The sequence below is a fragment of the Gordionus sp. m RMFG-2023 genome, chromosome 4, assembly GCF_954871325.1.
Source record: "Gordionus sp. m RMFG-2023 chromosome 4, tfGorSpeb1-WG-v2, whole genome shotgun sequence".
NCBI classification, from domain to species: Eukaryota; Metazoa; Nematomorpha; class Gordioida; order Chordodea; family Parachordodidae; genus Gordionus; species Gordionus sp. m RMFG-2023.
Genome location: NC_088778.1, coordinates 30,856,527 through 30,876,065, shown reverse-complemented (window position 1 = coordinate 30,876,065; position 19,539 = coordinate 30,856,527). Strand labels below are relative to the sequence as shown.

General features: G+C 26.5%; 1 protein-coding gene across 1 annotated transcript; it reads left to right on the top strand.

The window, feature by feature from the left end:
* The first annotated feature begins 8,339 nt into the window (after positions 1-8,339).
* LOC135928186 (glucosidase 2 subunit beta-like) lies at positions 8,340-16,746 on the top strand. Its single transcript, XM_065464568.1, has 16 exons — positions 8,340-8,479; positions 8,529-8,648; positions 8,700-8,795; positions 8,840-8,897; positions 8,988-9,105; positions 9,222-9,285; positions 9,358-9,423; positions 9,547-9,631; positions 10,956-11,130; positions 11,279-11,377; positions 11,519-11,602; positions 11,693-11,981; positions 12,101-12,170; positions 12,824-12,994; positions 14,445-14,547; positions 15,939-16,746. Exons 1-16 carry the CDS (start codon positions 8,377-8,379, stop codon positions 16,095-16,097), a joined length of 1,860 nt encoding a protein of 619 aa, XP_065320640.1. The 5' UTR covers positions 8,340-8,376; the 3' UTR covers positions 16,098-16,746.
* Positions 16,747-19,539: the final 2,793 nt, after the last annotated feature.

Sequence of the window (19,539 nt, the reverse complement as noted above, 5' to 3'; positions counted from 1 at the left end):
AAAAATTTGTTAAAATAATGCGCCATCTAGAGGATATATTTATATTGCACTTATATAAGTAATTCTTGATAAAATTAGAGTTAAATAAATATTTGATATATTAAAAAGATTCTTAATTATTTATATATATATATATAAAGTTGTCAAACGACTCGATTTGTGCCTATTTTTAGAAAACGGCTAACTCAATATTTTACCCAGAAAAATATTACGCAAATTTATATATATATATATTAGGAAATAAATTGAATTGTGTGGAATCTGCCGACGGAATTACGGGAATAAGGCATAAAGATCAATTGAGAATACGTAGATAAAGATCTACTAAATATTTTCAAATTATAAATTTTTCTTACTCAGTTAGTGACTTAATTTTTATTTAAATACTGATAATTATTATTTATTATTTTACTGCAATTTTTTTTTTAGTAATTTTAGATAGTGATCAATTTTCGGTAAAATGTGTTGAAAAAAATATTTATTTAATTATTGAGCATTTGTGTTTTACTATCGTTTATTGGCTATTTTTTTTAGTACTTAGATAGTGATCAATTTTGTTATAATGTGTTGGAAAAGAGATAATATCATGAGTGAAAATATTGAGAGGACAATGAAAAAAAATTTCAGGCATGATTTATATTGTAAATGGATAGTACTTAATGAAGTGGTATTCCTTAAATATATGTCCTTTTAATTTTAATTTAATTTTTTAAGTTTGATAAGATCAACATTGTGAAAATATAATATTAAAATTTACCACATATGTTAGTTGAAGCGATATGTACATTTTTTCCCTTTAAAAAAAATGGAATGTGATGTGATGATTAAAAAAAAGTTACAATTCCCTTATTTCCTAAACTTACTCTCCAATTAAATTGAAACGATTGGACGATGTTAATTTTCTTTATTTAATTTCAACAATTTTGTATAAAAAAAACTAATTTAATAATCGTCAAAAATTCAGAAACGAAACATTTCATGGTAATTTTTTAATCATCAATTTTATAAGAAAAATAATCATTCTACAATAATTTCAAATATAAAAATATATTAGGAAAAAAATCTCATAATTTTTAATAATCATCTCTTTTTTAATTATATTCGAACACGAAGAAATATAAAATCACGTGTTCTTCAATGTTAATCATAATCCAATCAACCTTACTTATTTTGGTTATTGGCATTATGCAAAATTACTATAAATTCGTGTATAAAAATACGACAATGATATTCCATGTTTATAGTTTTAATAGTAATAATTATAAATTATATTATTTTTTATCCCTCTTCACATCTTTATATTTTTCTGCGGTCCATATTTATTTGTTTTATAATTGAAAATTAGGGAAAAAAAATGAAATATGAATGATACCATAAAACCTCATGTGTTGTCTCATTTAAATTTACAACAAAATAAATTGTCGTTGGCTTAATAAATGATTATTAGACATTGTTATTTTGATTGTTGTATGTACAGTGTTGTGATGGTTTAAAGAAACATATTGACTATTTAATTTAAACACATGCATATATAATTATATTATTTCTTTTGTTGTACATTTGTAAAGATTATAATATATGCATGTGTTTAAATTAAATCGTCAATATGTTTTATTAAATTATCACAACACTGTAATTCTCTTTATTGTATTGACCTATTAAAGAATAAAATTATATGAGTATATGTATTATGAAACACTTGTAAAACAAATTTTATTAAATTTCATATGTATTATAACTCACATTTCATATGTAAAACTGCAATTCATAATATTCAAAGGTACGATTCGATAAATGACAAAAGTGTTGTAGCTGTTGAAAAAAAAAGAAGAAATAAATTTAATATAATACATCAAATGTCAGTTATTTTCTGACAGTTGGTTTTTCCTTGTGGGTGGGAGAAAAACAAAATTATCGCATGGGTTGTTTTTAGAAGAAGTTCTTTGTTTGCTATTTGGAGTGAAGATATTGGATGACGAGATTGTATGGATTTAGGTACACAACGCATAAGTACTAAAAACTATACAGGGGTAAGTGAGATTAAGAGGTGACTTTTAGGGTTTTTATAATTTTATCTTAAATATTTAGCCTACAAAGCTTAAGATAGAAAGTATGTAATGAGTATTAGGATTGAAAATTAAAATAAAATGATTAATTATTGGTTAATGATATTTGATTCATTTCGGCCCATTTAAGACAATAATATTTGTGGTATTATATGTCTAGATGTATATTTTACATCCAATGTTTGACAATAAGTATTGTCTTATTATTTGGTACGCCTTAAGGCTCATTGAATGGTGTTATAGGTATTCCGTCATAGGAAGATAAGACCTCAAGATCTGCAGGACAGAAAGGATTGCTATATCAATATTTAAAACTTAATATATATAGAAATGGACTTTTGTAATAAAGTATGTGTTATATAATTATGCATTTTGGGGTTTTAAAGGGATGGACATGTGTGGGATAATTTATTATTATTAATGTTAAAATATTGTATATGTAATTCAGTTTCAATTAAAGTTGATATGTTATTAAGGGATCTATTGAGGGTGAGTTAATGTTGTTTATTTTGAAGTAATTAACCATTTTTATGAAATAGGGTGTAATGTGAATTACACATACGATATATTTAATTATGAATGATAATTTAAAGGAATTGAAGTATGATGAAGTCAGAATAATATCTATAATGTTAGATGTGGATAGTTATTTTGATTTAGTGTCTGCATTTGATATATATATAAATTGGGTAGGGATTTATATGATATATTAGATGATGTGTAATAATTTTATTTTAAATTAAGAAATCTCTATATTTAATATATATATTTTTTTTTTAAATTATAAAATTTTATAAAAGGTTTTATTTGCAATTATTATATTATTTTAATGGTATGCAATGATGTGAAGTGAAAATATTTTTACAGATAAGGTCAACTCATGTTAATGGGTATGCATTGAGGTGGGAATATTGTTTAGTTTGCATACTGGAGAAGTTTTTTTTTGTGTAAATTTTTTTTTGTAAATTTATGCTGCATATTACATTTTTTTTATCTTTGTAATAATTTTATAGCACATCACTATTAACTATTTATTTTATGAACATTTTTTTTTAAAAAAAAGACTCAAATTATTTTATATTGTGAAGGTATATTAAAAATTCTTTACATATATACCATATAGCCCATTATATTCTCATTTTTGTTACTTTGCATTCTACATTTTTGTGAATTTGTGCTAATTGTGATGGCAGAGTTAGGTAGAAATGGTATATTTTTCTTAGGATACTGAGTAATTCCTAGATGGGAAATATTGTATTTTCTACATATTATATATTTTTCCTCCCTATAAAATATTAAATTTATTTCTATACATATGTCTTGTAATTTTATTTAAAAACTTTGTTCGGCAAATTTTTACAATAATTTTTAATACCTAAAAATGGATTTTTATATCTATTTTAGGAGATATTTATAAAAATGTAGCTTTGATTTTGTTTACATGACAGAAGGACAATTACATGTGTTGAAATTGCATTTCACACATATGTGTTCACATTACAGTATTATATGTAAAATCATTATTTCCTAATTACCATTAATCATACCCAAATAATGTATATTATAGCTCATATTTCCCAAATGTCTTAAAATGAATGAATTATTATGTTTTGCTGATATTACATTGTCCATATTAATGTTCCATAGATTATAAATGCAGATACCTTAATGTACATGGCATTATTGATAATATGTGTTTTCGCGATTATATATTGAAATGTATCGGAGATATTATATTATAAATCATCATAAGGGAAGACGATTCGATAAATTCCCTGAACGTCTTCAAGTCGTCCCGATACAATTCAAAGGGGCGATTCGATACAACACCACCACAGAGAGAGGGAGGCTGGGCTTGTGAAGGGTGAGCGTGTTGTAGCTGTTGAAAAAAGAAGAAATAAATTTAATATATTACATCAAATGTCAGTTATTTTCTGACAGGGAAATTAGTTTTTCCTTGTGGATGGGAGGAAAACAAAATTATCACATGGGTTGTTTTTAGAAGAAGTTCTTTGTTTGCTATTTGGAGTGAAGATATTGGATAACGAGATTGATTGGGGAAGATTTAATATGTTTATACGTTATATATGTATATATATGAATAAAGTGGAATTGTAGTAATGTTTATTATATTTATTTAATATTATTAAAAGGATTATTTTGGATTGATAAGTTATATTTTTGTAAGAGTAAAGGGTTGAGAGTAAAGGATTTTTTATTTATTTTGTTTCAATAAAAAGAAAATTACGATTATTATGTGGGCGTGTCCCAGATGTTGAATTAAAGACGGGAAAAAAATGTTTATATGTTTTAAAAAATAAATGTCAATCAATATTTATTTTATTTTGATTTAATTTGTAAAAAATTCAATATGGGTTTATACATTTTAAAAATTATGATTTTCTTGATTTTGTGAAAGAAAGAAATTTTGAAAAATTATTTTGAAGTTATTTTTAATATATATATATATGTCGAATTATGATTTTGACCTCTTCTCATTTTTACTTTCAACTTTGTTTTTTTATGAAAAATAAATACTTATTTGTTAGATTTGACCTCGCCTTATTTTAATCTTAATTAAATTTTTTATGTTATCATTTAAAATTGATGCCCTAAATTTTTCCTTAATACGGTTATTGTCAGGAAAAAGCATTTTAAACACGAAGTTTAATGAAGAACTTTGTTTTTTAATACGTAAATCCAAAAAAATTACATCTATCTTTTCGTAAAAATATTATACTACATATATACAACAATGACATATATAATATGACGATTCATTCATTAAAATGCATTTTTAAGCGTCGTTAAAAGCAAATCAGCTGGACCCGTCATTACATATAGTAATTATTCTTATGTTAAAAACTACTATTAAATTGGTAACTTGCTTCTTTATTATCTCGATGATCCGGTAATTCTTTAATAAAGTTTGCGTCGGACATAGGAATAAATTAGGCTCTTGTTCAAATTTTTAATAATGATTAGTGCAACTAAGATGGTGTCTCCAGCTGATTTACATTGATGTACACTTTTAATGAATGAATTGTCAGTCTAGGTATTATATATGTCATTGATATACAATCAAGATAAAAAAAAAGCACTTTAATCTGAACATCAAAAAAATTCCATTTTATAAAAATAAAATTAAGAGTAAATCAAAAATACATTTTAATTTCATATAATATAATTCATAATTTTTCAATCTTGTTAACAATCAACATAATAATGATTGAATGGCAATCTTCTCACAATTGTTAATTATATCCATTAAAATAACAGTTTATTTATTAATATTTAATATTTTATAACTCTTCATTAATTTTATGTTACAAATTTTTCAATGATCGTGAATTTGTAAAAATATTCTTGTTGCTATGGTATTTATTTCTTTTACATAAAGTAAATAAAAGGTTCCCGGTTTCAAATCGCTAAAAATTGGGAATCTCTCTTATATCTCCTAGAAAATTTTTAAAGTTAATTTAAAATTAATATTAATAGATGCAATGAAAGTAAATATTTTCATTTAAATTGAGTTTTTTTATATAATTGTTAAAAATTGAAGAAATATAATTTATTTTCTTAATTTGGGAGCAATGATAATATTTCCTCCATTTTAACGATTGTTTAAAAAACTCAATTTAAATAGAAGTGGTTACTTCCCTTCTAAATATTAATTTCAATTTACTTTTAAAGTTTTTTAGGAGATATAAGCGAGATTCCCAATTTTTAGCGATTTTTGTGTTAGCGATTTAGAACCTATCCCAAATACATGGTAAGACATGTTCAATTATTTATATATATATATATATACATATATTTGTTAAATAATTAATCGAATATTACAATACTTTATATGATTTTTTTATAAAAAATATTATAAAAATTAAAATTTTAGATTTTTCTCCCCAAGCATGATAACGATTATTTAAAACATTTAAGTTACAACTAATAGCATATATGAAATAGATTTTTATATAAGTATAATCAACTACAAATTATTTAAAAAGCTAAACGATTTTTGAATAGAGTAGCTTAGGATCACCTATGACAACAACTTTAGATATTGTCATAAATCCTAAATATGAAAAATGCCAATCCGACATTGACATTTGACAGTGTTCAACTAAGATTTATCAAAGTAAGGGGGGGGGAGTGGTTAGAAAGTTTTATTTTGAGGCTTCAACTTCAAACTTATATATTTCCAACTTTCGGCCGTATCCAGCTTATTAAAAATTGTGCTTATATATTTTTTATTTTCTCAAGATTATTTCTATTTTGCTTTTTAGAAATATGCAATTCCTTTATATAGTATCCGTTAAAGTTGGCTGAAATAGGAAAAATTATTCTTAAATCGATGACATCATTTTATGCTTTATTAGTGCCTATGATTGCTTAACCAGTTTAGTATTTTTTTGTTCCACAATATCAACACTAATATAAATAAATATGGAATCAAATATTGGTATGGTATATTGTTTTAAAAACAATACTAACCAATACAAATATTAGTCAAAATATATATATAATTACTTGGTTTTTATTGCCTAACCATTATGGAGATGGCCTCATTTACAAACACTTTATCATTTTTAACTATTATTCCTCTATATTAGCATTTAGAACACGATCAGAGTTAAAATAGTAATTCATTGATGTTTTACAAAAGTCTCTTTAGTATAGTTGGGTAATGGCTAAATGTCGCCTACTTTCGGCTGAATCTTCAGGCGACTGTCGGAGAAAATCCTCTAACTTTACGGCGTTTTAATTAATATAAGTTTCTTCCAAATTTGAGCTGCTATCTTTTTATGAAAACTCAGAGACGAAAGTGATAGTTTTCAGCTAAAAACTTAGTTTAGAGCCTATGATTTTAGCAGGTTATAGATTGGCTTAAATGGTTAAAAATATAGTAATTACCCAACTACACTCTTTAGTTACAACGAAACATAATTTTGGGCTACTTTTTGAATATATAAAAAATGTTTTGCTCATTTATAAGTTAATTTGATGTTTTTTTGAATCTAATTTAAAAAATATTTTTATGATATATGTAGTTATTTTTGATTTTTTCCATTGGGTATGGGGGAATGCATTTGAGATAGATTCTATATTTCTATTATATATTATTTTGATTACCGAATACATGTATATTACAATTTATTTTAGAAAAAATTAAGGGTCGGTTGAAAGAGGTACAAAATGAGCCAAAGACCCGCCAAAGGGTATGGAGAGCGAAGCTCCTCAGAAAATTATACATTAATAGATTGATAGACGCTTTAAAAAATAAATTCGCACATTTTAGACACCTTTAAGAGCTAGCTAAGCATCTTTTATTAGATAATCTATTGGAAAAATATATGTTTAAAATAAATAATAATTAATTTAAATGAAAGAAACATAAAATAAATTCAAGAAAGTGACTTTTTTTGATAAAATTCATCAGGTTGAAGGAAGTTGTAGTCATAATAATTAGGTTTTTGGAGAAACCACTGTTGCTAAAGTTTCAAATCTACTAGACTGGTAAAAATGACATCAAAATATATAATTTAATTGAAAATTTTTAGATAATCTGGGAATTCCCACATTTAGCTCTGAAAGAGCATATAAAAGAAAATATTTATGACAAAATAAAAATCTACACTTTTCATTAGGATTTTGAATCTTCGTTTCAAAAATGGATTCGTTTTTTGACAGATGCACCGCCCCAGTCAAACTCCTCATCTGGAAATCCAATTATCCATACATATAGCGTAGCCAAGATTCTTTCTAAGAAAGGTAAGGGGAAGGCATTAGATCGGCTGTCCTCAATATATTCTATTGGCGGTCAATATAGCCACTTAAAGTAGGTAGTTTGCTATGTTAAATATAAAAATAATTTTGATTCACTAATTTTTTAAATTACTTTTTAAAAAAATTATTAAATATTTGGACGAAGGGGGGGGGGTGTAATTGTAGGGGAAATTTTTTATCAACTTATTATAATATTTACGAGAACATGTAATTTTTGAAGTAGATGGAGAAATTTATTATTCTTTCTCCCTCCCCAAATGGCTCTGCCTATGTTATGTTAAATTAATAGTATGTAACGTTTCGTCTTTAGAACAGGTAGTTCAATTAAATAATTATCTTGTATTTAAATTAATATGTTAAATAAAAATACACTAAGTTACAAGAGAGGGTAGAGGGGTAATTTACAAGCATATTACCTCTATTTTTTCTCTCACCTATAGACAATGTTTCAATCTATTACTTAAATTATTTAGTAAAAAAAATTTACACGTGGATTGTTTAATAATTGCATCGTGCTTCAGCGATGTTTACCAAATTTTTTTTTGAAATACCTCTATATTTATTCAGTTTATTCTATGTAGTTAAATCTCAATCCTTAACAAGACCTATTGGTGTATCTGTCGAAAGTTTTAAAAATCTTTATATATCTAATTTATATTTGGAAATATCTTTTAGGAAGTCATTTGTATGCAAATAAAGATGGGTATTTTTATTGTTTTACTGATTCCTTTCAAATACCCTATAAATTTGTTAATGATGATTATTGCGATTGCAAAGATGGAAGTGATGAACCTGGTAATTATGAATATTGAACTTAATAGACAAATTTAATATAATATTATATAGGTACATCAGCTTGCAGAAATGGTCAATTCCATTGTGACAATAAAGGGTTCATAGGCAAATCAATATTTTCCAGTTGGGTCAATGATGGAATTTGTGGTAATATATGAATAAAATTATGGTATAATTCCTATAAATTTAAGATTGCTGTGATGGATCTGATGAGCATTTACTGGATACCAAATGCAATAATACTTGTAGGTTTATACTGTTTTAATCGATATACTTTAAAATTTTAAAACAAGAATAAATAAACTATAAAAAAAAATATTTTAACAAAATTGATTTTAGAGAAGAAGGCCAAGTTTATGTGGCACATTTAAAGAATCAAATTCAAATCAATGAAATTGGTTTAAAAATAAGAGCAGAAGACATCAAAAATGGTCTAGCTCTAAAACACCAAAGACAAGTTAAGATTTTATATTGCATTTGTAAAATTCATTTATTACCTTTATAATTGATTTGCTAAACAATTTTTTAAAAATAATAATTATATTATCTATTTCTCAATGCTTTATATAAAAGGAAAAATTGAATCAAGTAGCTAGAGAAAGAGCTATACTTAAGGAAGAATTTACCAAAATAGAAGGTAACATCTATTTTTTTAAAAAAAATGTTTAAACTTTTCATCATAATTTATATAAAAAAAATTGTATAATAGGTTTGAAAATTGCATTGGAAGTTAAAGAAAAACAAGCTAAAGATGAGTACATGAAAATGTTGAATGGTTATTATTATATATATTTATTTTAACAAAAAGAAAAGATTGTGTAAAATCATTTTAATTTCTAACTTGAAAAAAAGGAATAAGTTTTCACATATTTTTCAAAAATTTCTTTGTTTCTTACAGAAATTAAAGAACAAATGAAAATCAAAGAAGCGAAGAAGAAAAGTGCAGAGCTATTTGAAAAGTTGGATACCAATAAGAATGGCATGTATGTATAATTTATTTTTACAAATTAGATATTTTGGTTATTGTTTGTTACCTATGCATAAAATAATTAGCTGCCAATCTGGTGCCATAAATAGGTCATCTTAATATTGGTCTGACCTATATATTATATAAATTTTTACATTGTGTGTTTAGAATTAATTAAGACCTCTTCATTGCTAACAATATTATCCATTGGAATTAAAAACTTATATAAAATTAATTTTATAATAACAGTTAAAATTATTTCAAATATGATTTAAATTTTTTTTATATATATATAATCTTAATTCTTAGAATCACACAATAATTATAGGAAATGATGGGTAATAATCAAAGATCTACTGAGGTACCTTTTGAATGGCTGAACTTTGGTTTTTTTTAAAATAAATTGACCAAGTCAGGTTTTATATTTTCAGGCCTGATTTGGCCCAGATTATTAAAAATTTTTTTTATTAATTGTTAATTTTTATAGATAATAATGTCCATTTAAAATATTTAGCCTGGCCTGGATGTTTAAAAAAAATTTTTTTTAGCCCCAACCCAGATATTTATAAGGCCTGTTTGTATATATTTATAATAATTATGTATTAATTTATAAAAGATTTAGATATTCCTCTTTTGAGATCACCATTCCCATTATATAATTTAATTACCTTCCTGAAAGTGAAACTATCCATTCTACATCCCATTCACTGAAAATTTAATATTTAACCTGGTTCCAATAATTTTATTTAATAAGTCTAACATCAACACAATTTTAATGGAAATATATAAAACATATTTTTATGAAGTTATAAGAAATAAAAAATTATTAGTCACTTTGTTCATATCACAGATATTTATCATTTTGTATCATAAAATATGAGAATACATTATTTTTGGTATTTTTTTAAAGTCTGAGGCTTGATAGAACATGTAAAAAAAATTAGGCCTCAACCTTGGGTTTGGGCTGACTTATTGCCTTTCTTTTAGGTTATGTACAGTACATAGTAATACTCATTTTTGTAAAAATAGGTTACTATCTAGGGGATGGACTTCTGTTCATTATCTCAAAGCTGTTACAATTGTTACTAGGGCTTTTTGTTTGTGATAATTCAATACAAGACCTAAATTTTGGGCATGTTTTTCAATAGATAAAATTAAGAAATTTTTTTTAAAAAATATATAGTAAATTGTAAAGTTACTATGTAATGGCTTAATTATTGGTGCATGGCTCTAACAATATTATTGAGAATAAATGGGATATTTCTATTATCAAAAATCGTTTTAAGTAGGGGAAAAAATAATTAAAAATTTATGTACACAAAATAAACTATCGTTCATAGTTTGCAAGATCACGAACTCGCTTCTAACTTGCTCCCTTTACTAACTCAGCAGCAAGATGTCCCGACCGAACCCAAAGACGAAACCTTGAATAACCGAAATGATACAGAACTTCAAGTGAACGTTGACGAATGTGATTATAATTCTGATAGCGTGGTCGATCGCAATGACTTGAATGTAAAGAAAGAATTATTCTCCTTTTTTGTTTACAAAAAAATAGGGGGGGGGGAGATAATAAACAGTGATTGGAAAATCTAAGTCACGTGATTATCATGATACTATTTTTTAATCATTCTAACCATTAAAAATATTTATTTTTGGATAGTCGGTTTTCGAAAATATGAAACGATTCGAAATGGATGCCCATCAATTTTACGAACATTTTTCACAACGTCTCTACAAATGTCATCCGCATTCTTATGAAGTTTTTTTTCTAATCATTTATTAGCCAATCGATTTTAGGTGATTTCTGCATGTTCTACCTAGCCTGTTTAATTTTTCTTCTTTTTTGAAATTTATTTTAATTAACTCACTTTATTTTTGTCTCATATTTATTTATTTTCAGTTGACCCACACTGAACCTCCAGCCCAAACTCAAATAAATTCTCCCGAAATTATTAACGATCACGTGACGGAACCTATCCAACAAGTAAGTTATCAATTGGGAAAATTTATAGTTTTAATAGTTTTTGCCATTGGGACAAATAATATTCTATGATTCTTTTTTTACATAATATAGGAGGAACAACATTTACATCCCGAGGATGTAAATTATCCGGATCACCCACAGGAACACCCGCATTTGAAGGAAGATGGAGGTGAGATTGAGATGGACGACCATCAAAGTCTCGAAAATGAAGGCGGCCGTGGCGACGATGATGACGACGAGGAAGAGGACATTTATCCCAGAGACAAAAATTCGGAAGAGGTGCATACAGCCAAGAACGAATATGAAGAAAACGAAGTATTAGATGGTGAGGAACCTTCCATTTTACCTTACGACGAAAACACGAAGGCGCTTTTAAAAGGTTAAAATGAACCTAAATAGTGATAAAAGGGGGGGGGGAATAATTAAGCGAAGAGAAAGATTTTTTTACAAAATAAAATTATAATTTAATGTATAATTTTGAATATCCGATCCTTCTAGAAGCACAAAATCTCAGAAGAGAGTTTTCCGAATTATCTGCCAAGCACTCCAACTTGGATAAAGAATACTCGTAATTTTAATTGATTTGTTTAAACCAGAGATGCATCAATAACTAACACGATATCAGCCGATATACCATGCTAATACGAAAAAATAATTTATATTTATTGGGAAATAAAGCTAAAATATAATCAATAATATAATTTTATTTATTTTTTATGTATGTAAAATTATTTAATAGAATAAAATGACAAAAAAATTTTTTAACCGCACCTTGATTAGTTTAAACTTGTGCATCTATGGTATAAAAACCTATTATATATTTTAAATATTTTGGCACGAAAATGATGAAAACGATTTTAATGAATTACGATGAAATGTACGTTCCAATTCCTGATTCAATGCCATATTAATTTTATATATAATCTATGTACATTATTTTACAAATTAAATTCTATTTTATTAATAAAGAGTTTACATTTATAAGGGGTTATTTTAATTTTGATTACAAAAAATTTTGTCCATCATTTTTTGGCGGGAAATTTTGTTAAACATTTGCACCACGACCGAAAAATTTTGTATATTTCCTAAAATTTTATGCTTTTCAAACATTTACCTTGTTATGCTGAATTCACGATTCAAAAATTTATATTTATAACCGTAATCATTTATTTTTATTGACGAAATATATATTTTTTAAAATAATCCCCCCTCCCTACCAAGACACTTGAAAAGAATGGATGAAATGGACACTGGACCGGAAACGGAGTTTTCAGTGCTAATGAACCACTGTTTTGAATACAAGGACGACAGAAATGAATATGTGTACATACTCTGCCCTTTTAAAGATGCCGTTCAGAAATCCATTTCCTCCGGATCTCAAACCAGCATGGGGTAAATTTCTTAAAAAATTTTGTTGTATGAATGAAATGATTATTTTTAAGAGAAAAAAAAAGCCGATGAAAGGAAAGGTGGAGAAGAGAAGGTTAACCTATTGAGAAAAAGGGCAGGAACTAATATTTTATTAAAATTTTGAAGGAAAAAAAAATAATACTATAAATTGTTTGAGATGATGATAACAATATGTTGAACCTGATTTGAGTTGCTTTAATGAAACTTTCTTCCTTAGTGGGTACGTCGTGTATGAAGGTAGTGTTTGCAACGGTCATGTCCCTTTTTCTAGAATAAGAAAGGACCGTTAAGTTAGGTGAGACCAGACCTTGGGGCCGACATTCCGGTCCTATCCAGAAAATGTTTTTTTTAAAGATAAGTATAAAAGTTTTATTCTTGCATTAAATATATTAAAAATGAAATGTGTTAAATTAGCAATATTTTAATTATATCATCAAACCATTTTTATTATATTGTAACAATACAACTGCATAATATTTAGAAATGTTTTACTCCAAATACTATTTTCTAAATCAATAGTTATTCCCCCCCCCCCCCGAAGAGTGTGATTCATTAATATTATCTTCTTATACAATTTCAATTTCCAATAATAAAAATACAATACGATACCTAATAAATTCAGTCACGCACCTAAATTTACTTGACTAATGGTTGAAACGGAATAATATAAAAAGTGAACGATGAAATGAGATATTAAAAGGTGTTTGGTATTAGATAATCATCTTTTACGTGTTCATGTACAATAATTAAAAAGCAATTCGTGATAAACTTTTTCCTTTTTAATCGGTCTTCATTCAGATCGAAGCTACCCTTGGACCGGGTTGTCGACCGAACCGACCCTTTCCAATGGTCAAATAAGACCGGAATTTTTTTTAAAAAAAAATGGCATTTGTTTTAATTTAAAAATGGAGGCAAAGTTAAACCTTTTTTTTCTCTGTGCAGAGTATGATAAAATGAAACTTGTCTAATGTGGGTTCTTCGCGGATTTGGGCAACTCCCTGATTTGACTAAAATTTTGAGTGCCAAACAAATCCCCGTTAACTACTATTTGGGAAGTAAAAAGTCTCGATTAAATTGGGCGATTATTTAAGTTGGATTAAAAAAAGTCCCAAATTAAAGAGGTATTACTGGTGTATATTCTTTTGATCTATCCTGTATTCCTTGTGAAATCTCTTACAGATTTGATGATAAAACCTATTTTATTCATAATATTTATTTATTCTAGTATAATTGCATCGTTGCATCCTACCTAATTTAATATTTGTTTTTAACTAATAGTAAGAGGCGTTTTATTCCTAAAAGCAGCTAGAACACCCTTTTGGGGAGTTTTAATCTTTTATACACATATATATATTAACAATAATATATAGTTGATGGTTTAAAATGCGCAAAAATGTATTGCTTATTCTTGTTTAATTTTTATTTTTAATAGAAATTGGAACAGTTTTGAGACGGACGAAAATAACGACAGATATGGTTACATGCTATTCTCGGGTGGTCAGCAATGCTGGAATGGCCCTAATAGATCTACCAAAGTTTTTAACAAAAAAAATTAAGATTATAATTAAATTTGAATTCACAGGAAACACTAAATAAAAAATGGGACTTTTTATACTATAAATGAATTGAGGATTTTTTTTAAAAATCGTTATGGATCATTTTCAACTGAATTGTGCCTGTTTATATAAGTATCATCATACAATAGTGGTTTGCAAAACTGGCTAAAAATAATTAAAGATATATTTTTGGGGGTTGGATTACATACATAATTTTGTTTGGCCTGTTCTTAATTTATTTATTTGCCTCTATCTTTGCAGAAATATATGGTGATATCTTTGATAAATCAATACGAGTTTTCTAGCCGACCCTCAGATTTTTCTAAAATTTTTTACTAGAGTTTGTGTACATTATAACCAAGAGAGAATTAAAACTTTCTCCTCCAAATCCATACAGACGTTGAGATGTGGTCCTCTAAATGTCGAAAAAATGGTTACTTTTTGGCAAAATGCACTCCCTTTCATTTTGGATATAATTGAACTAGAAGCATCATTTGAATTTCTTTATATAGCACAATGGTAGGCCTTTAAAATTATCAGGGATCTCCAAGCCCGGCCCGGGTACACGAGCCTTTTTTAAAATATATCCGGGCCGGGCCTAAAAAAAATAATAATTGATTTTCAGCAATGTCAGTAAGGAGGTGAGGATTTTTTTCTACATTAATAACGTTGTTGTTAAACGGCTCTTGAGCCCATTTATAATAACGGCTAACTCAATGTTTTATCCACAAAAATATTACGTAAGCCTAAAGATTATGTCCACAGGTGGCACAATGGTTTGGACGTCTATTAGTGAAATCTTGAGGCTTATGCATTATTTTTCTGGCTAAAATATTGAGTTAGCCGTTTTCAATATACATGGAACAATCAATGTTCACATTACGAAATAAAATATATAAAGAAAATAATTGAAAATTTATGATATGAAGGAAAATAAAATTACGCGCAAAATTTTTTTAAAATAACTATCCCCCCAAAAAATATAAGAATTAATTAAATTTGGTATTGGCTATTGTAGTGTTGTTAAACGGCTCGTTTTGAGGCGATTTTTAAAAACGCTCAATATTTTCGCCAGGAATATATTGCCTAAGCCTCGAGATTTCGCTAATAGATGTCCAAACCGTTGTTCTTTCTGCAAACAAAATCTTCAGGCTTGCCTAATATTATTCTAGATGAAATATTGAGTTAGTCGTTTTTAAAAATCTGCTCAAAAACGAGCCGTTTAACAATACTAGCTATTAGTATTTAAAAAAAATTAAAAATATTGATATAGATGCCAACCTCCATGTCAATATTTTGTTCATTTAAAATCTTGATCATGTTTTAAAATCATATTAACTCATTTTTTATCTTCTCTTAATTTATATAAGGTCAAATTGTTGTGCGGGGATTCTAACAAGCTCGTATCAGTTTCCGAGCCGAGCAGATGCGAATATCACATGGAATTTTTAACGCCATCTAAATGCATGCCATTGGAGAAGAGGGAGGATTTGAAACCGTATCTGCAACATTTTAGGGACGAATTATGATATGATAAGATACATAAATTAAAGAGTCATAGTATCGATATGACTTGAATTGTAAAATAAATGCTAGGTTGTTAGATTTCTTTTTTTGAGCCCTTTTAATCAAAATATATTGTTAAAAAAACAGCTAAATAATGTTTTTATTCATTTTATTAAGAGTTTTAATTTTCTAAGGAATTTAAAATAAATGGTTTGAAATTGATAATAACAATTCGTTAAAAATAAAACTCCAATCATTAAAACAAGTTAAACGTAAGATTGAGAATCGGCAATCTGTTTTTAACTTATCTTTTACTCCTTCCTTTCACTTTCGCATGACCAAATGTGGTATCTAAAAATTTTGATTATGTTTTCGGCTAAAATCATGTCCAGAATACAATCGAATTTTATAGTTAGCCAAAAAAAAAATTTGGGGTGGGGAGGGGATAATGGCATTATTAATATTGATTTGCATATTATAATCTTGAATTTTATATTTCCGGGTCCAATTATGCATGCATATTTATTGTATATAATATTATTATACTTGAAAACCCTGTGATTTTATTATTCTTTTCGATCAATTTTTAAGCTCTTAAGCTGCCTCATGGTTATAAATTTTTTTTAAATTTAAAAAATGTTTAAAAATAATAATGACGGAAATTTTGAAGCCATAGAGAAATAAATGTTTTCACTTTATTATTGTACAATTATTATATTGTATCTTTACAAACAAAATATTGATATTTATTATTTTATATAACAAAATATATATTTTTTAATCACTGTTAAATAATTCAATCCGATTCAATAAAATGTGATAAATAGCTCATATGTATAGTATACATTCATTTTAACTTACAATATTGGTAGTATATCTTATCAAATTTATATATGGTGAATTCCATATCAAATCAACCAAGGTTTTAACCAGACCCCCTTCAATTTTTCTTAAATTTTGTATACTGGTAGTATATACTATAACTAAGAAAAAAAATGAAATTTTACCTTCCAACACTGTTTACCCGCTAAGATATGGCCGTTTAAAGCGCGGAAAAATGGTACATTTTTGACAAAATCCACCTCATTTATTTTCAAATATATCGAGTAATTATTAAGTTAGAAAAATAATTTAAATTTTATTTTGTAGCTTAATAAAAGTTCTCTAAAATGACATAAGAATAAATATGATGGACATATATTAATATCGAAAACAGGATGTGTAAAACCGCAAATGGCCATAGAAAAAAAAAGAGGTTTTTTTCAAAAAATTTTTTCTATAGATAGATATCACACTGCTTTATATTTGAACAAAATACTAGACTGGGATGAACATGGGTTTAGAAGTTATCACTCTTTATATGGCAAAAATTGAACAAATTTAACATTAATATCATATTTTAATATAAAGAATAGTTATGAAATAATGTTAATTTAAAAATTATGTCTAAATGATAGGACCTTACTTTTTTTATCTTTATCAAAATTTTTGAGAAGTGGCTGGAATAATGAGCTTTGTTTAGCACTTTAGTTAAATTTTGTCTAGAAGTTACTTGACAAAATAATTTTAAACATATTTATAACTTTATTTGCTTCAAATTTCATTACATATAATACAATCAAAAATTTATAATTAAAATATATATTATAATCATCCAAGGAATTTTAATAAATTATGATCTGTTTTCGTCTAGGGGAAAAAGTCTTTGTGTTCCAGAAATTCTCTTTGCTCTCAAAAATCTGCTTTCAAGATGACTTTCTATGTTCATATATTTATTATTGCTCACAAATATATAATTTACCACTTGGATATTATTCTTGCATAGTTAAATAAATCTATTGTTGTCAATTTGTGATGTTCATATGGACGTTGCAAGCTTGCTCGAGCTGCCAACTGTTTAGTACCGGCCCCCAAAATGTCGCATGGACTTATAACTTGTGCGGTTTCAAAAAATGCAATCAGCCTTTACCCAAAATATTTTCATGCACATTCGTTGTGCTCTAAACCTGATATAATCACTAAATTTACATTTTTATTATGTTGTTCTCACGGTAATAAAATATAAGAGTTGATACTGGCTTGATTATTGGCCTGATTTAATCCTTATGCATTGTTCTACATTACAAATGCATAATTTTCTGAAAAGTATACAATAACTAAGAATTTGCCAACATTTAAATTGATTTTTAAAAGTTTCAAATTAATGATCAGTGAAGCTATAAACAAATGAGGAATTAAATTGTTAAATATTCAATTAAATAGTCTACCAATTCGTCAGCGGGTTTTGTTAGTGTTTCGAGGGTAGTTCGATCAAGCTATTCATTGTTTGAATGTTTTATAATCTAGAATTCTCGTCAATTAATATATTAAGCCTTTCTTTTAATTTTGAATATATGGGGGAAAATTTATTGTTGAATTTATTATTTTATGCTAATTAAATATTTAAAATTATTTTGTCAAGTAATTTTAATTTCGAGATAAAATTTAACTAAAGTTTTAAACCTTTATCCCAGCCACCTCTCTAAATTTTTTTATAAAAAAAAGTAAGGGCCTATCATTTAGACATAATTTTTAAATTAACATTATTTCATAACTATTCATTAAATTAAAATATGAAGATATTAATGTTAAATTTGTTCAATTTTTGCCATATAAAGAGTGATAACTCCTAAACCCATGTTCATCCCAGTCTAGGATTTTGTACAAATATAAAGCAGTGTGAATCTATATACAAAAAAAATTTTTGAAAAAAATACCTTTTTTTTCTATGGCCATTTCCGGTTTTCGATATTAATAAAATGTCCATCATATTTACTTTTATATCATTTTAAAGAACTTTTATTAAGCTACAAAATAAAATAAAAATTATTTTTCAACTTAATTATTACTCGAGATATTTGAAAATAAATGAGGTGCATTTTGTCAAAAATATGCCATTTTTCCGCGCTAAACGGCCATATCTTAGCGGGTAAACAGTGTTGGAAGGTAAAATTTATTTTTTTTCTTAGTCATAGTATGTACTACCAAACAGTTTACTAATTTAAGAAACATTGAAGGGAGTCGGGTTGAAAATCGACTTTTTTTGTTGATTTCACCATATATATATTTATAACCATTGATTCTCTTAAAATGTGACTGCTAATTATGTGGAATTAACCTTAAAGGTATAAGAAAAGGATAGGTGATAAGTCGAATGAGTGGGGAAATAATTTAAATAGGTTTGGACCAAACCAAAAATAATATATGAAGATATTTAGCGTAATAATAATAACATTGATACACTTCAATTCTGTATGCTCGATAAGGTAATGGCAATATTTTTAGTGTAGTAAGACGATAGAGAGAAAGAAAATGGATATACAACCTCGAAATAAGGGAGGGGGGGGATGGTTAATTCTATAAATTGGTTAGTTGGTGTAAATATTATAAATGATAGATACAGGCAAAACTTATAAAAAGTATACA

Coding starts and splice junctions, on each gene's coding strand:
- LOC135928186 (XM_065464568.1), top strand. CDS start 8,377: ATGTTTACCAAATTTTTTTTTGAAATACCTCTATATTTATTCAGTTTA. Junction 8,649..8,699: donor AGATGGAAGTGATGAACCTG/GTAATTATGAAT, acceptor AATATTATATAG/GTACATCAGCTTGCAGAAAT. Junction 12,171..12,823: donor AACTTGGATAAAGAATACTC/GTAATTTTAATT, acceptor CTCCCTACCAAG/ACACTTGAAAAGAATGGATG.